General features: G+C 52.0%; 3 protein-coding genes across 3 annotated transcripts; all 3 read left to right on the top strand.

The window, feature by feature from the left end:
• The first annotated feature begins 1,475 nt into the window (after positions 1–1,475).
• BDW74DRAFT_42311 (type I polyketide synthase) lies at positions 1,476–9,979 on the top strand. Its single transcript, XM_073732753.1, has 12 exons — positions 1,476–2,614; positions 2,664–2,823; positions 2,879–3,391; positions 3,438–3,558; positions 3,606–3,765; positions 3,813–4,815; positions 4,862–6,178; positions 6,232–6,564; positions 6,620–6,681; positions 6,733–6,821; positions 6,871–8,636; positions 8,693–9,979. Exons 1-12 carry the CDS (start codon positions 1,575–1,577, stop codon positions 9,854–9,856), a joined length of 7,728 nt encoding a protein of 2,575 aa, XP_073588389.1. The 5' UTR covers positions 1,476–1,574; the 3' UTR covers positions 9,857–9,979.
• Positions 9,980–10,151: 172 nt separating this feature from the next.
• On the top strand, positions 10,152–13,050 carry BDW74DRAFT_42299 (tRNA (cytosine-C5-)-methyltransferase). The gene is made up of 4 exons (XM_073732752.1): positions 10,152–10,245; positions 10,296–10,495; positions 10,554–12,656; positions 12,710–13,050. Exons 1-4 carry the CDS (start codon positions 10,225–10,227, stop codon positions 13,011–13,013), a joined length of 2,628 nt encoding a protein of 875 aa, XP_073588388.1. The 5' UTR covers positions 10,152–10,224; the 3' UTR covers positions 13,014–13,050.
• Positions 13,051–13,962: 912 nt separating this feature from the next.
• Positions 13,963–17,366, top strand: BDW74DRAFT_186184 (glycoside hydrolase family 35 protein; the record flags this gene model as incomplete). Its single annotated transcript, XM_073731207.1, has 8 exons — positions 13,963–14,097; positions 14,152–14,228; positions 14,276–14,578; positions 14,626–14,892; positions 15,002–15,101; positions 15,149–15,283; positions 15,328–15,994; positions 16,039–17,366. The coding sequence occupies 8 exons, from the start codon at positions 13,963–13,965 to the stop codon at positions 17,364–17,366; spliced, it is 3,012 nt and encodes a 1,003-aa protein (XP_073588387.1).
• Between the last annotated feature and the right edge of the window lie 385 nt (positions 17,367–17,751).

The raw sequence follows: 17,751 nt of genomic DNA, 5'->3' as shown, positions 1-17,751 counted from the left end.
CTTTAAAGAATTCTCGAATAATACACTGCGTGAAGGCCTTCTGGCATACTGGTGCAATAACTTCAAGAAATTTGTTCTTCCCGTACAGCCGGCCACCCCAGAATAACAAGTTGTTATTTAGAAGCCAGAATTACTGCTTATAATTAAGAAAGGGCTTCCCATTAAGCGGCTGGCAAAGGTGAGTTAAATAAGGAAGGAATCTAAAGGGAATAATATTATTAGCCTTGCAGTATTGTAAAAATTTAAGTATAAAGTGCGAGCCGTGGCCGTTAAATATTAAGTATTAGTTCTTATTTCTTTGTGTACACTTTTTAGTAGCCTGATTAAATTTAATTAGCTAGCCAAGCGCGAGTTTGTCTAATATCCATTTATTTACAGAGATTACTGTTATAGTACTAGCCAGTAAGGCCTTGCTGCCTTAATACCAGCACTCTATATGAGTTCCGCTTGCCTTAAAGATAAAGAAGGGATTTATAAGCCAGCCGTCAGCGCAGATACACTCTATTATAGTAATATTTTTACCTTGTTTGCTCTCTGCAAGATCTGGATAGTTTAATCCTTTAAAAACTTTGCAAGAGCGCCCCTGGCCAGGTTAAAATCTGCATTCATCGAAGTTATATACAAGGCGGGCAGGAACACCGCGAAGAAGTACTTTAAGCTTATAATACTAGTTATCTAAAAGCCCTGCGTCTTCTGCTTAAATGCGCCTTAATTCCTTAGTTATTTACTTTACTAGCGCAAGGCCTAGGTGTTCTAGTACGCGCTTTTTAAATTAATATGCCTATATCTTGCTAACTGTCCTATCCGGAGACCCCGCGCGAGCAAGTGCCTGGTTTGCCCACGCCTTTATAATAAAAGGAGTGGGCGGGAGGTTCCACAATTATATTTTTAAAATCTAGTTAATTAAGGCCTTTTTTTAATACAGCTGTAGCGCGTTCCGCTTTATTATAGTAAGAGTTACTGGTGTTTTTACTTTTTTAATCCGGCTTTGCATCGTGGTTAAAGACACTGTGAATTCTCGCGCAATCTTAGCAATATTTGATTTTTTTTAAGATTAGGCAATAGCGACGGCTTCGCTTAATTATTTAAGGTAATTTTTATTAGGTTTGGACATGTTTTGTGGTAGTAATAAATAAATTAATCTGGAAGTTGAAAAACGACAAAGAAAGTGTGACTACGAAGAAAGCGTGGCGCACCCACTCGCCGAAGGCGGTGGGGGCGCTGAAAGGCACGGATACCTGTCGATGAAAAAGCTCCCCCGATAGCCACTTTTCACCTGAATATATTAAAATATCACTCAGCTGCCCAGATTTCGGGCGATGGGGGTAGATGCGATGATTGGCGGGAGCGTATACTTGATAGATCCGCCCGCTGGGCAGTGCGCTGGAGCGGCTCCAGCTGTACGGTGCGCTGGCCATCGAAAAATGCGGTCATCAATAATTCCTTTGGCGCCCTGCACGCTCTACGGTGGTGCCTCTGGTCAATGCATAAGACTGTGGTCATGCCATGGTCAGCCCGGAATGGTCTCACCAAATGTTCCAGACAACCAAGTTCAATTCTGACAGTCCGTGACCATGTCCGGCGACAACGATCTTCTCCGCCCACTGGCGATTGTGGGCTTGTCGTTCAAGTTCCCTGGGGATGGCGTCGATGCTGAGTCATTTTGGAATATGATCGTGGAGGGAAGGTGCGCTGCTACCGAGTTTCCTCCCGACAGACTCAATATCGACGCCCACTATCATCCCGATTCCAACCGCCTGGATAGCTTGTCTGTGAGGGGCGCCCATTTTATGAAAGATGATCTTAGTTTGTTCGATGCGCCCTTCTTTTCCATCACTGCGGCTGAGGCCGAGGCTATGGACCCTCAGCACCGGTTGGTGTTAGAAACTTCCTACCGCGCGCTCGAAAATGCTGGTATCACGATGGGTCAAGTGGCCCGCTCAAAGACCTGCGTCTTTACAGGTTCTTTTGGGCACGACTACGAGACCCTTCAGAACAAAGATCCGCAAGCTTTGCCTAAATTCAACGCATTGGGAACCTCGATGAACATGCTGTCCAACCGCGTCAGTTGGTTCTTCGATCTCAACGGCCCCAGCGCTACCGTTGACACGGCCTGCTCCAGCAGTTTGATGGCAATTGACTTGGCTTGTCAGTCGATCTGGAGTGGTGACTCTGCCATGGGCATGGCGATCGGAAGTAACGCCATCATAGCCCTGGAAATTGGTCTGAGCCTGAACAACCTTGGACTCTTGTCCCCTGATGGCCGATGTTATAGTTTCGACCGTCGAGGAAATGGCTATGCGCGTGGTGAGGGCGTCGGAGTATTGGTCATCAAGCCCGTTGACGATGCTATCCGCGACGGCGACACCATTCGAGCTGTCATTCGGGCCTCTGCGTCTAACCAGGATGGAAGGACTCCGGGAATCACATTACCAAGCATGGAAATGCAGAAGGCCTTGATACAGGATACCTATCGCAAGGGTGGTCTGGACATGGCAGAGACTCGGTACTTCGAAGCTCATGGGACAGGGACAGCGGTTGGTGATCCGATTGAGAGTAAAGCCATTGGTTCGATATTTCGCTCTTACCGGACGAATGAAGATCCCCTGTATATGTACGTTCAGATGTTGCGCCTTGCACTCTCCTCGCTAATCTTCCGGAAGAGGATCAGTGAAATCTACGATTGGCCATCTTGAAGGAGCCGCTGGAGTGGCTGGAGTGATCAAAGCGATACTTGCCCTTGAAAATGGGGTGATTCCCCCGAACAGCACCAACTATGAGAACCTGAATCCTCGTATTGACGATGAGTTCCTTCATATCAAGGTGGGAGAATTGGCAAGCTGTTCTGTCCTTGGCTAAGCTAACTTCGAGCGAATAGATTCCCAATAAGCCCATCGCGTGGCCGACAAATGGTCTTCGGCGAGCGTCAGTCAGCTCTTTTGGGTTTGGTGGTTCAAACTCGCATATTGTCTTAGACGATGCCTACAACTTTCTTCGTCTTCGTGGCCTTCGGGGAAATCACAATACCAATCCAAGATCATATTCGCATTCGCACTCTGCGGGACAGAGTAATGGCATAAATGGCTCGTTATGTCTGGAAGCTTCCACGCAGGAGGATCTACCGAAGCTTCTAGTATGGTCAACATCGGATGAAAAAGGACTCACCCGTATCCAAGAATCCTGGAGGCCGTTCTTCTCAATCAATACACCCAAGAACAAGAGAGAGTACTTATGTGACCTCTCTTATACGCTCGGGAGTCGCCGAACCCACTTCCCGTGGAGATCATTTGTGCTTGCACGCTCTTCCGACGACTGGAGTCTGATAACGGACAAGTTTACCTCAGCGTCTCGCGCTCTCACCTCGCCTAATCTAGCCTTGATATTCTCTGGGGTAAGCCTACGTGACCACCATGAAGAGCATTTCTAACGCCATGTAGCAAGGATCTCAGTGGTATGCGATGGGCCGCGAGCTACTCTCTGCCTACCCTGTGTATTACGAGAGCATAAAGTCGGCAGGAATATACCTACAGTCGCTGGGATGCAGCTGGAGCATCCTTGGTAGGTTCACCTTCTGACTGACACGCTATTACTAACATAGGGCTTAGATGAGCTTCAGCGGCCAGAATCCGAGTCGCTGGTCAACCAGCCAGAGTACAGTCAGACTATGACCACTGCTTTGCAAGTGGCTTTGGTAGACCTCCTTCGGAGTTGGAATCTGGTACCGCGAGCCGTCGTCGGCCATTCTTCAGGAGAGGTTGCTGCAGCGTGAGATTTATTAAAGCACTCGTTGTCCAAGTACTAACAATAACCAGGTACTCCGCTCAAGCCATCTCCCGACAATCCGCATGGAAGGTAGCCTTTTACCGTGGAAAACTCAGTGGCAAACTCATCACCCATAGTTCTCGAAACGGAACGATGCTGGCCGTCGCCCTTTCGGCAAAAGATGCGGCCTCTTATATTGAAAGTATCAAGGAACAGCACGATAACGCATGGATCAATATTGCGTGTGTCAATAGCCCAAAGAGCGTGACTATCTCAGGTGATGTGTCACTTATAGACGTCCTCAAAAAGCAACTGGATGAGGCTGAGGTCTTTGCCCGCAAGCTCAAGGTAGGGGTCGCCTACCACTCAGCACAGATGGAAGAAGTCGCCGAAGAATATCGAGCAGCGCTTGGAAGTCTGGAAACACCCACGCTGTATGATAAAGCTTACCCAGCCATGGTATCGTCTGTTACTGGCACCTGGATTGAAGCTGCGGAATTAGCTAAAGCTGAGTACTGGGTGCGAAACTTGGTGTCTTCCGTCCTTTTCCTGGACGCACTCTCTCTTCTGTGCTCAAGCTCAGCGGACCCTCCTAAGAAGTTGGACCGAAGCCATCTTAGAAGCCTTCCAATCCATCACCTCCTTGAAATCGGACCACATTCGGTAATGCAGGGAGCTTGCAAGGACATTCTCAGGGCCATCAACAAGGATAAAGCAATGTCTTATCTCTCAATTCTAGTGCGAAATATCTCTGCAGTCGATACAGCGATGATGGCAGCTGGCCACCTGCACTCAGAGGGGTATCCAGTCGATCTATCTAGTGTGAATGGTGACTCTAGCAGGCAGCCTAGAAGTTTGTCTAATCTGCCGGAATACCCATTTGATCATTCCAAGTCTTACTGGCATGAGTCGCAACTCAGCAAAGGCCATCGCTTACGAAAGTTCGGGCGCCACGACCTGCTTGGTGTCCCGGACCCGAACTGGAATCCCATTGAAGCACGATGGCGACATTTCATCCGCTTGAGCGAGATACCATGGGTGGAGGACCATAAGGTTGGTCGTTCTCTCAAGATTCGAGCACACTCTAACTCCCGTACAGGTCAATGACACAATCTTGTATCCAGGTATGGGTATGCTGGTCATGGCCATTGAAGCTGCCAAGCAGATGACAGAGCCCGACAAGAAAATCGCTGGCTTCAAAGTTAAGGAGGCAAGATTTAATGCTCCTATCCGTGTTCCTTCGAATTCCAGCGGTATCGAAACTGGCTTCTATATGCGGCCTTTGCAGAATGCACACTCGCGAAGCACAGGCTCATTTGAATTCAGACTTTGTTCCTACGACAACGAGACATGGACCGAAAATTGCACCGGCTCGATACATGTTGCATATACCCTTGAGGACAGCACCAGAGACAAGGAAATCGCTCGAGAGCTGTTGGCTGATCAAATAAGCGCTTACACCACTGTTCAGCATGCGGCACATACGCCCGTCGACGATGAAGCTATCTATGAGTATACGAGCCGTTGTGGACTTGGCTACGGCGAATCCTTCCAGCTGGTGACCTCGCTGGCGTGGTCCCGGGGCGACGATAACCAGGTTACCAGCAAAGTTAGGAGGGTCCGCGAAGGGGCCGAGACAATTCATCCTACAACCCTTGATGCCATTCTTCAAACTGCCATATGGACGATGACCGAGTCAGGGACACAGATGATTCCTACCATGGTTCCTACGCAGGTCGAAGAGCTCTGGGTCTCTGCTGATGGTCTCACCCAGCTCTCGTCTGACGTATTAAAGGTGCACGCAATCAAGTCGGACGACATTCAACGTGGCGATTCAGTTGAGATCAATGTGTTCGATGACGAGTTGCAGCAAGCCCTGATCAAGGTCTCGGGATTCAGGTCAAACGTGGTCAGCGCAGCAGCTCGTGACGAGGACGCAGAGTCTCCAGCTGAGGAGCGACTATGTCATCATATCGAATGGAAACCAGACTTGGGCTTACTGAGAAACGAGGAGATTGCTGATCTTTGCGCGAACAAATTGGAGAGAGATCCGTCAGTGTCAGGCGCCACTTTCTTCACGGAGCTGGACTTTGTCTTGACGGCTCGTATCCTACAGGCTCTTCGCCAATCGCCCAGTGAACCTGCGCAGCCTCATTTGAAGAAGTACATTCACTGGATGTGGGAGCAGAAGCGGCTCATTGATGGAAGCCAAGTCCAGTTCGCTTTTGAGCCGTGGAAGAGTCGTCTTGACGATAATGAGTATATACAGCAAGTTGAAGATCGACTGCTCGATGTGAACCAACAAGCGAATTTGGCAATTGCAGTAGCGCGCAACCTGCCACTCTTTCTGACTGGCGAGCTCGATCCTTTAGCATTCTTGTTTCAAGGTGATCAGATGAAAAGATTTTACCAGGAGGTGAGTCTACAAATCAAGGAACTGCTAGCAAGCTTATCGCTAACTGTACCTAGCTACTTGATTCAGATGGCCTGAGGCGATTCGAAGCGTATCTAGATCTTTTGGCCCACCGTGACCCCCAGATGAAAATTGTCGAAATCGGCGCCGGCACTGGTTCCTTGACAGAAATTATGCTTCGGCATTTAGGACGTGGCGGCGGGTCCTCCAAAGACCGAAGGTATTCCCGCTGGGACTACACTGATATCTCTCGGTCCTTTTTTGGCGAAGCTCAGGACGTGTTCCGCGATGAGGGCGAGCTAATGCAGTTTCGTACGTTGGACATTGAGAAGGAACCGGAAGGTCAGGGCTTTGAATGCGGAACCTATGATGTTGTCGTTGCTTCATTGGTAGACTAGGGCATTCTCTTATCTTGTCGTATCGTGTATGCTGATTCCGTTGCAGGTGCTCCACGCCACAGCGGATTTAAGAAAGACTCTCACAAACGCTCGCAAGCTTCTCAAGCCGTACGTAACCTCTACTTACTAGGGAAAAGGGCTAGGACTAACAAGTGGCAGAGGAGGGAAGCTCATCCTATACGAGATCACCGAGACCCATGTCATTCGAACAGCTAGTATCTTCGGTCTTCTGGAGGGATGGTGGCTAAGTAAGACTGGTGTAGTTTTACTATTTAGGACAATTGCTGATCAATTCAGGCTCGGAGCCCTATCGGAAGTTCGGGCCTTGCGTGGAGCAGAAGCAGTGGCATGAGCTCCTCCAACAAACCGGCTTCGCAGGCGTTGATGTAGCTCTGCCGGACTACGACGATGCTCGTTGTCATGAAAGTAGCTTTTTGATTTCCTCCGCTGTTGCGGACACTACGAAGCAAGAATCCTTTGGCAGTATTGAGATCATCTATGATGCCTCTCAGCCACAGCAAGCGGAAGTCGCTCATTCCCTGGCTCAGCTTTGTCAGCATTTAGCAGAGTCTCCCGTTGAATGTGTCTCAATTGACCAGGTTCAAGAGAGCGTTGTTAATACGAGATCGCTCCGCGTGTTCCTCGTCGAGCTCTTGTATCCGTTACTCGTCGAGATCCAAGCAGAGTGCTTCGAGAAGCTAAAGCGTCGGCTCTGCTCTACAGTTGATGTCCTATGGGTTAGCTCTGGCGGCGGTGCTCTTACACCTAAGCCTCACCTGAGGCTTGCCGACGGGCTTTTCCGTGTGCTTACTGCGGAAGATGACCGAAAAAGCTGCTATCTGTTGTCTCTTGAGGAAGCTAGCCCTGGCCACCAACAAGCTCAGATCATGAAGATCATTGAACTACTAGCTTCGTCAGAAATCAAGAGCCGGGATACCGAGTATCTGGAACAACAGGGTCTCCTGCACATTGGCCGGTTGGTTACCTCTGCGCAGCTAAATGACCAGGTTGCAACTCGCACAATTCCCAACCAAGAGAAGATACAGCGCTTCGCGGCCGCTGATGTCCCCCTTCAGCTGGATACTTTGTCATCCGGATTAGTCCCAGGCTTCAAGTTCATTGAAGACAAGGATGCCGGGCGCCCCCTAGAGCCCGACGAGATCGAGATTGAGGTCAAATGCGCTGGCCTGAACTTCCGCGATGTCCTAATCGCTGTCGGCCAGTTGAGCTCGCCTTATATGGGATTTGAATGTTCTGGCGTTGTCGCTCGCACTGGCGAGGCGTGCCAGAAATTTCAAGTTGGAGATTCAGTGGTAGCCCTACATAGGGGCTGCTTTTCGAACTTTATCCGCCTGAAAGAAAGTGCGGGTGCGGCCAAAACCTGGCCTGGGATGTCGTTTGCAGAGGCTGCAGCTATTCCAGTCAACTTTGCCACGGCCTACATTGCCCTTTACGAGGTTGCTCGCATGAGAGCGGGCGAGTCAATTCTCATCCATTCCGGCGCTGGAGGCACAGGGCAGGCTGCTATCCAGCTTGCCCAGAACCTGGGAGTCACGGTCTTTACCACAGTTGGCTCGAATGAGAAGCGGAAGTTCCTTATGGATGTCTACAATATCCCCGAGTCACATATCTTCTCGAGTCGATCTACTCTATTCGCTAGCGCTATTAAAGCTCGCACAAAGGGTCGCGGCGTCGACGCGGTGTTCAACTCTCTAGCTGGTGAAAGCCTTCGAGCCTCGTGGGAGTGCATTGCGCCCTATGGGCGGTTCTTGGAAATCGGTATTAAGGATATCCTGTCAAATGATAGCCTTCCAATGGGACAGTTCTTGCACAATGTCTCCTTCAGTGCGATTAATCTGGCGTCCATGATGGATGATCGACCTGGGATGTGCGCTGACGCGCTGTCGGCAGTTTTGGAGATGGTTAGGGAGGGGAAGATCCGGCCGGCACAGCCTTTGCATAAGTATGGTATTGGCGAGTTTGAAAAGGCCATTCGGATTATGCAGGGGGGAAAGCATAATGGGAAGGTTGTTATTGAGATGCGAGAGGATGACGAGGTCTTAGTAAGTGATCAGCTCCTTTCCTACCATAGTAGGTAGTCACTGACTGCTATGTCTAGACTGTTTTGAATCCGCGACCCATCACTGCGCTGGATCCGGACAGTACATATGTCATATCTGGTGGACTTGGAGGCCTGGGACTAAATATAGCCATTTGGCTGGCGGATCGTGGTGCTCGATACCTACTTCTGCTCTCGCGGTCAGGAAGTAAATCCCCTGAGGCTCAACAACTGGTGCACGACCTCGGCTGCAGGGGCGTTCGTGCGCTGACTCCATCCTGCGATATTGCGGTTCCAGAATCACTCCAAAGCACACTTGACGAGTGTAAGCTGCAAGGAATGCCACCCATTAAAGGATGCATCCAGGCAGCAATGGTCCTGCGAGACGCCCTCTTCGAGGCCATGCCCTATCCTTCTTGGGCAGAGTCACTTGCCCCCAAGGTTCAAGGGTCATGGAACTTACACCAGTTACTACCTGCCGGCATGGACTTCTTCATCATGCTGGCCTCCATCTCGGGCGTCTCGGGTACCAAGGGACAAGCCAATTACGCCGCGGGAAATACATTCCAAGACGCCCTCGCAGCATACCGTGTCGGCCTCGGTGAGAAGGCCACCTCATTAGACCTAGGTGTAGTTGGTTTTACCGGCGCTGTGGTCGATGACGTCCAACTCCAAAAACGACACCTGATGGACTCGCCCATGACCCCCATCACCGAGCCTGAGATTCACGCCCTCCTGGACGTCTACTGCAGCCCGAGCACTACCGCGAGCCTCCCCTCCCAGACAACTATCCGCATAACTCCAAAAGTCGACAAAATGAGCCCAAGCGAAGCCGAAGCATTCATGAACAAGCCCATGTTCCGCCAACTCTTCCAGCAAACTCAATCTGGCAGAACCAACGCAGTCGCAGCAGAAAGCACAACTAACGTCACCGCACTGTTCACTCAAGCGGAGACAGTAACCGAAGCTAATGAGGCTGTCGCCCAAGCTTTGCTGAAAAGGCTCTCGAAGGCATTGTCAATAATCATGGCTGAACTAGATGTGAATAAGCCGCTGCATCAGTACGGTGTTGACTCGCTTGTTGCGGTGGAGCTGCGCAGTTGGTTTGCGAAAGAGATGCAGGCTGATATTGCGGTTTTTGATATTTTGGGGAGTGCGACTGTTACTTCGGTTGCACAGTTGGCGACGAGTAAAAGTCGGTTGGCGAAGAGTTGGGTAGATTAATAGTTTATCCATGGGGCTTTTTGTAGTTAGATGAAAAGAAGATATATGAAATTGAACCACTACACCACTACCGTTGAGTAAGGAAGTGCCCAGGTACCCACCTGCAGACAGAGCGAATTGCCCGAAAAAAAGGCAGGTGCCGTCTGGTTACGTAAGCGTACACACGGGTAACAGCTAAGTAAGTGCAGTCACGTGCAGCACAGTCTCAACCCGACCAATCTTTTGCTAGATTCTGCACCGCCTTCCTCCTCCATAAAAATATGCTCGGGAGGGTTTTCCGGAACAGAAATGTTCCGGTGGGATCTCTTGGAGCTCGAAAATTCCCCGAATACCCTCGCCGAGACCATCAGCCAATTACTGTCTTAGCCATGGGTAAGCGCGATAGGAAGGTCGGTTGCTTCTCGCTTTATCTGCTCTTTATATTCTAACGTTGTTCTAGTTCAATAAGGGCGGTCGTGGCGGTAATCGCGGCGGCCAGCGCTCTGAGCGCGGAAACTGGGAGGACATCCCCAAGGTCAACGAGCGGTTCGAGAAGTACTACAATGAGCAGGGCTTCATTCCCGAGGAGGAGCGCGAGGTCTTCTGGGAGATCATGCGGAGGGGTCTCCCCAACAGTTTCCGCTTCACTGGATCAAAAGGGTATGTTTCTGCTGAAATTGTTTTTTTGAGTCCAGCGGACAGCGCTGATAAGCTCTAGCCACGCGCTTTTCGTCCAGGAACGTCTGAAGAACTACTACATTCCCGAGATCACCGCCGTGCAGTACGAGGGTGCCAATGTCGAGCCCCCGCGCCCCGTTGACTGGTACCCCGACCGTCTTGCCTGGTCCATGTCGACCCCCAAGCAGGTGATCCGTCGCTTTGCGCCCTTCGCGTCGTTCCAGAAGTTCCTTGTTGCCGAGACGGATGTCGGAAATATTAGCAGGCAGGAGGTTGTTAGTATGATTCCGCCGCTTCTGATGGACCTGCGCCCGGGTATGACGGTTCTGGACATGTGCGCTGCCCCCGGAAGCAAGTCCGCGCAGCTGATGGAGATGGTTCACGCCGGCGAGGAGGAGGCTATGCTTCAGGTTGCCAAGCAGGTTAAGGAGGGGACTGTTGGTCCTGAGCCCGCTGGGCCGGAGGGTCTGAATGATGATGGACGAACGACTGGTCTCCTTATCGCCAATGACAGCGATCACAAGCGTGCGCACATGTTGATTCACCAAATGAAGCGCCTTAGCTCGCCGAACCTTATCGTCACGAACCACGATGCCACCATGTACCCCTCCATCCGACTGCCGTCGAAGCCCAGCGAGGATGGCAAGCAGACTCCCAACAGATACCTCAAGTTCGACCGTATCCTTGCGGACGTGCCCTGCACTGGTGATGGTACGGCCCGAAAGAACTACGGTGTCTGGAGAGACTGGACTCCTCAGAACGCTTGCGGTCTGTACGCTACGCAAGTCCGGATCCTTATCCGTGCCCTGCAGATGCTGAAGGTTGGCGGTCGTGTGGTGTACTCCACCTGCAGTCTGAACCCCATTGAGAACGAGGCTGTTGTTGCGACCGCGATTGAGCGTTGCGGAGGTCTGGAGAAGGTCAATATTATCGACTGCAGCAAAGAGCTGCCTGGGTTGAAGCGGGTTGACGGATTGAAGTCCTGGAAGGTCATGGACCGAGAGAACCGTTGGTACAACAACTGGAAGGAGGTTGAGGAGCAGAGGGCTGAGTCTGGCATTGCTGGCCTTGGCCGTCTTGCCGAGGGCATGTTCCCTCCTGCCACCGACATGCCCCTTGAGAGGTGTATGCGCGTTTACCCCCACCTGCAGGACACTGGTGGTTTCTTCATCACTGTTCTGGAGAAGCAGTCTGAGATCAAGGCCAAACCTGAGGATTCCTCAAAGGTGATTCCCAAGGGCACTGTTGCTGCTCTTGCGGAGGAGCTTGACTCGAAGCAAAAGAACGGATCGGGCGAGCCGCTGGAGAAGATTGAGGCCCTGGACGACCTGGTGCCTCATGATGAGCAGGCCGAGCTTGAGAAGGCGAAGAACGCTTCCGTCGCCGAGGCCACTCACCAGCCTCCCTACTCCGCCACTAGCCAGACCTCCGCTAAGAGGGATGCGGACACTGTCGAAGATGAACTCCCCGTCAAGCGCACCAAGCTCGACAACGGAGCCGAAGTTGTGATAGGAGACCGTCCTGTCCACCAGCCCCCTCCTGCCCAGGAACCTGATGTTCCGACTTCCGATGCCACACCCGCCCCCACAGATACCCCCCAGGCGTCAGCGCCCGAGGCCCAGGCGAAGCCCGTTAAGCGCAAACCCGGCCAGCCCATTGAGGAGCCTTTCCGATACATAGACCCCAACCACGAAGAGCTCCAGCCGATCTTCGACTTCTTCCAGATCTCCGACCGCTTCCCCCGCGACCGGTTCATGGTCCGCAACGCCGAGGGGACCCTTTCGAGAACCGTCTACTACACCAGCGCACTGGCTCGCGATATTCTCGTCGCCAACCAGGGCCACGGTCTCAAGTTCGTCCACTGCGGTGTGAAGATGTTCGTCAAGCAGGACGCACAGCGTCTCGATGTCTGCCGCTGGCGTATCCAGACCGACGGTCTGCGCATGGTCGAGCCATGGCTTGGCCCTGCCCGCGCTGTCACCCTGACCCAGAAGGAGACCTTCCGCAAGCTCCTCGTGGAGATGTTCCCCAAGGTCGACGATGGCGGCTGGCAGAACCTCGGCGAGATCGGTGAGCGCGTGAGGGACATCCCAATGGGATGCAGCATCATCTACATCCAGCCTGAAGGAGAGGACAAATTCAGGTACGTCACGTATCCCTTCAAAACTTCCGCAAGTACTCTGCTAACCTACCCAGCGAACGCATGGTTCTTCCCCTCTGGCGCTCTCTGCACTCCGTCAACCTTATGCTTCCCAAGGAGGACCGCCGCGCGCTGCTCCTTCGTATCTTCAACGACTCTAGCCCCGTCCTCAACACGACTATGAAGCGCGACCAGCAGGCCGCAGCGCAGCCTTCTGCCGTCGAGGCCCTCGCGACAGAAGAGGAGGCCATCAAGGAGGAGAACTTTATCCTCGGCCAGGACGAGCAGGAGCAGATGGATACGCGGGAGACATACACCAAGGCGAACGAGGAAGAGGACCGATCTAACACAACTGTATAATCTGGAGTTACTCATAGAATAAAAGCTACGATTTTTTCTTTCTTCTATATGTCATTTTTGGTTGCCTCGCCAACGAGGGAAGCTGAGATAGGAAGGAGCGATCAGGCCATTGCCGGTCGTTCCTGCCATTGTAGTCACTTTGATGGGTCGCGCCTTCCCATTTCACTCGTCTCATGTACCTGCGCTCACCAGGAAGGTACGTTCGCCGGCTCAAGGTCGCTCTTTCCCCAACTTGATCTAACCCTACAGAGACCGGGGATGAGCTCCGACTATTAGAGCCCAGGCCGTACGATGCTTGCATGCATGCACTAGGTCATTCGGTTAAAGTAGAGTTCTAGGGTGCGGCAGTAAACACCCAACGGATAATTAGGACCGTCGGTGATCCCTGTCCATTACCAGGGTACTCCTCTGGAGAAGCAGTGAGCAGTATACTGGTACCTAACTCAGTTCCTCTTATAAGCCCTGGAACTGATCGTTACGCAGTCAGCAAGCCATGATATAAGTGTGCCTTGGCGCCTAATCCCTGTATCTCAGGGTGATGGGGTTGTCTTTTATTGCTGACCGATGCTAGGGCCTGCGGACTGGGATGCGGAGAAATTCCCCCGCGATCGACTCCTCTCCTCTCCATCCCCATCACTCCACCTCATCTATTTAGCTTGGCCTCGGCTTGGAAGTCTAGAGAGATGATTTCGTCATTGGAATCCAGACTGCCACCTCCCGGGTCTCACTGTCCCACAGCAAGGGTTCTGCCGGAGCTGCCCCATACCTGCATGATCTGAACCCAGACCAGCGACCAGCTCACTGCTTACACCGACTGATCCGGACGGAATTAACCCATTCTTGAGGAGCGGCGGGGTTGCGCCGGGATAAGGGATAAATATGAAGCATTCCCCGCAGGAATGGCGATCTGGAACATTGCAGCTAGGTTTGCACCGTAAAACCAGTCGCCATGAGACTATTGCGAATCGGTGCAGCTGCTCTGCTGGCAGCTCAAGCTGCTGGTGTCGCGCTTACCCATAAACTCAATGGCTTTACAATAACGGAACATCCGGATCCTGAGAAGCGCGATCTGTTGCAGGAATATGTATGCTCTTTCTTTCCTGTGGCTGGAAAGACCATGAACTAATCGAACGATTAGGTAACCTGGGACGAGAAATCGCTCTTCATCAACGGCGAGAGAGTCATGATCTTCGCCGCTGAAATACATCCATGGAGGTACGTCCCCTTCATCTCTTACATCCTACATGCGCTAAACTCAGCAGACTCCCCGTCCCCTCGCTATGGACCGACATCCTCCACAAAGTCAAAGCCCTCGGCTTCAATACCATCTCGTTCTACGTCGACTGGAACCTCCTGGAAGGAAAGCCAGGAGAATACAGAGCCGAGGGCAGCTTCGCCTGGGAACCGTTTTTCGACGCCGCGTCGAAACTGGGCATCTGGCTCATTGCGCGTCCGGGTCCCTATATCAATGCGGAGGCTTCGGGGGGTGGGTTCCCGGGGTGGCTGCAGAGGCTGAATGGGACGATTCGCTCGGCGGATCAGAGTTACCTTGATGCTACGGAGAAGTGAGTTACTCTTAATTTATTGAGAAGCAGGAACTCACGCGAGGTAGCTACATTTCCCACATTGGCGCGCTTATCGCTGAGTATCAGATCACTAATGGCGGACCGGTGATTCTCTACCAGCCGGATAATGAGTACAGTGGTGGCTGCTGTGGACAGGAGTTCCCCAACCCAGACTACTTCCAGTATGTCATCGACCAGGCGCGAAGAGCGGGTATTGTAGTGCCCACAATCAGCAACGATGCTTGGCCGGGTGGTCATAACGCCCCCGGCACTGGAAGGGGCGAGGTCGATATTTATGGACACGATAATTATCCGTAAGTTATGAAATGTTCGTGTCTATGAGATAAGCTAAACTAATGATTGATAGGCTCGGATTTGACTGCGTAAGAAAATCACCCGGAGGAAGTTCTGTAGCTAACAAAGTCAGGCGAATCCGGATGTTTGGCCTGAAGGCAATCTTCCAACTGACTACCGCGATCTGCACCTTGAAATCAGCCCGTCGACGCCATACACATTGGTTGAGGTAAGTTTCTTTCTTTCTAGTCTGATGTTGAATGCTAACGAGTGCAGTACCAAGTTGGTGCATTCGACCCATGGGGAGGGCCTGGTTTCGAGAAATGCGCTGCTCTTACAGGCTACGAATTCGAAAGATTGTTTCACAAGAATACCTTCAGCTTTGGCGTCGGCATTCTAGGACTATACATGGTATGTAAGCAGCAAGTCTATGCAGGACTCAACTAACCCTCTAGACCTTCGGCGGAACAAACTGGGGAAACCTCGGCCACCCTGGCGGATATACCTCGTACGACTACGGCTCACCCATCGCCGAGACGCGAGAAATCCACAGAGAGAAGTACAGCGAGCTCAAGCTGCTTGCAAACTTCATCAAGTCGTCCCCGGGATACCTCGAAGCTACCCCAGGCACGCTGACGAACACGACATACACCAATACTGCGGAACTAACAGTGACGCCACTGCTTGGAAACGGCACCGGCTCTTTCTTCGTGCTCCGTCATAGCGCCTATAACAGCCTGGCGTCTACACCGTACAAACTCCGACTCCCGACCAGTGCCGGAAACTTGACGATTCCCCAGCTCGGAGGCTCGTTGGTGCTTAACGGCCGTGACTCGAAGATTCATCTTGTTGATTTCGACGTTGCCGGTACGAACATTCTATACTCGACTGCTGAAGTCTTCACATGGAAGGAGTTCCATAACGGCAAAGTTCTTGTGCTATTTGGTGGGCCTGGGGAGCATCATGAGCTTGCGGTCTCCTCCAAGGGAAACGCGAAGTTTGTCGAGGGGTCCAGATCTGGCATCTCATCCAAGCGAATCCGCGGTGCTGTGGTGGTTGCTTGGGATGTTGAGCCTACTCGGCGTATTGTTCAAATTGGTGACCTGAAGATATTTCTTATTGGTACGTAACCCGGATTCCCAAATCTGCAGTGGCTGATGATATAGATCGAAACTCGGCGTACAACTACTGGGTGCCGCAGCTCGGCACGGAGACTAGCATCCCCTACAGCACAAAGGAGACCATTGCTGCGTCTGTCATCGTCAAAGCCGGATACCTCGTCCGCACTGCTTTTGTCAAGGGCAACAACCTGCACCTCACGGCTGACTTCAACGCTACAACACCAGTCGAGGTAATCGGGGCACCGAAGGCAGCAAAAAACCTCTTCATCAACGGCAAGAGAGCTCATCACGCAGTCGATGAGAATGGAATCTGGAGCACAGAGATCAAGTACTCGCCTCCAAAAATCGATCTTCCCAGCCTAGGAAAGTTGAAATGGAAATCAATCGACACCCTCCCAGAGATCCAAACCGACTACGACGACTCCGCCTGGCCAGACGCGGACCAACCTACCCAGAACACAATCTACCCCCTCAAGACTCCCACCTCCCTCTACGCCGGTGACTACGGCTTTCACACAGGCTACCTCCTCTTCCGCGGACACTTCACCGCAAATGGCCGCGAAAGCAACTTCTCCATCCAAACCCAGGGCGGACAAGCATTCGGCTCGTCCGTCTGGCTCAGCGGCACATACCTAGGCTCCTGGACCGGGTCCAACGACTACCAAGACCACAACGCAACGTATACGCTTCCCTCCTTGGAATCAGGAGAAGACTACGTCATCACCGTAGTCGTCGACAATATGGGCCTAAACGAGAACTGGATCGTCGGGCAAGACGAGATGAAGAAGCCCCGCGGGATCCTGAATTACGACCTCACTGGCCACGACGCTAGCGACATATCGTGGAAACTAACCGGTAATCTCGGCGGCGAAGACTACGTTGATAAATCGCGCGGTCCACTGAACGAGGGCGGGCTTTACGCCGAGCGCCACGGATACCACCAGCCCTACCCGCCGACCAAGTCCAAAGGATGGAAATCATCGACTCCGCTCGATGGTCTTTCGAAACCCGGAATCACATTCTACACGACTTTTTTCGATCTGGACATCGAGTCTGGCTGGGACGTTCCGATTTTCTTCGAATTCGGCAATAGCACGACCCCCGCGCCCGCGTATAGAGCGCAACTATACGTAAACGGGTGGCAGTACGGCAAGTACGTGAACAATATAGGTCCGCAGACGAGGTTCCCAGTTCCAGAGGGAATTCTTAATTACCAGGGGACGAACTGGGTCGCGGTCACGCTTTGGGCGCTGGAAAGTAGCGGTGCGAAATTGGAAAGTTTTGAGCTGGTGCATGGGACGCCGGTTCGGACGGCGCTGGATGTTGATGTTGTTGATGGAGATAAGTATCAGGCTAGGAAGGGTGCTTATTAGGGTAGCGATAGCGATAGCTGTTGTAAATATGAGCAGGGTAGTGAATATTTGAGAGTCGAGACCAGAGTCAATCCGATCGATCCAATACAGTTGTTGCGGGTGTTGTGTTGATGAGCAGGGACCGGGGCCATCCCAGCCACCGAATAAAACCAGCGCATAAAACCACCCACGCCCCCGATAATCCTGGCATTATTGTCCCCCTCAAGCGAAACATCATCCCACCGCATCTTTCATACTTAATAACGATAACCTTACACAAGAAGCACAATCAACCTGAAAACAATGCCACGGCATATACCTGCATCAACAAAACAAACGAAGCCCTAACAACCGGTCCACCTGCGATCTGATCAACCTACCTTGCATTTGGTATCGCTCAAACGCC

The sequence above is a fragment of the Aspergillus multicolor genome (assembly GCF_047715735.1).
Source record: "Aspergillus multicolor strain CBS 133.54 unplaced genomic scaffold BDW74scaffold_2, whole genome shotgun sequence".
Classification (NCBI taxonomy): domain Eukaryota; kingdom Fungi; phylum Ascomycota; class Eurotiomycetes; order Eurotiales; family Aspergillaceae; genus Aspergillus; species Aspergillus multicolor.
Note: the sequence above shows the minus strand (reverse complement) of the source record. Positions and strands in the feature narration are given on the sequence as shown.

Bases quoted from the DNA above. Each gene is read 5' to 3' on its own strand.
- BDW74DRAFT_42311 (XM_073732753.1), top strand. From the start codon at position 1,575: ATGTCCGGCGACAACGATCTTCTCCGCCCACTGGCGATTGTGGGCTTG. The intron at 3,559-3,605 runs GTAGGTTCACCT...CATAGGGCTTAG, and splicing joins ATGCAGCTGGAGCATCCTTG to ATGAGCTTCAGCGGCCAGAA. The intron at 6,565-6,619 runs GTAGACTAGGGC...ATTCCGTTGCAG, and splicing joins ATGTTGTCGTTGCTTCATTG to GTGCTCCACGCCACAGCGGA.
- BDW74DRAFT_42299 (XM_073732752.1), top strand. From the start codon at position 10,225: ATGGGTAAGCGCGATAGGAAG. The intron at 10,246-10,295 runs GTCGGTTGCTTC...ACGTTGTTCTAG, and splicing joins TGGGTAAGCGCGATAGGAAG to TTCAATAAGGGCGGTCGTGG. The intron at 12,657-12,709 runs GTACGTCACGTA...TAACCTACCCAG, and splicing joins GAAGGAGAGGACAAATTCAG to CGAACGCATGGTTCTTCCCC.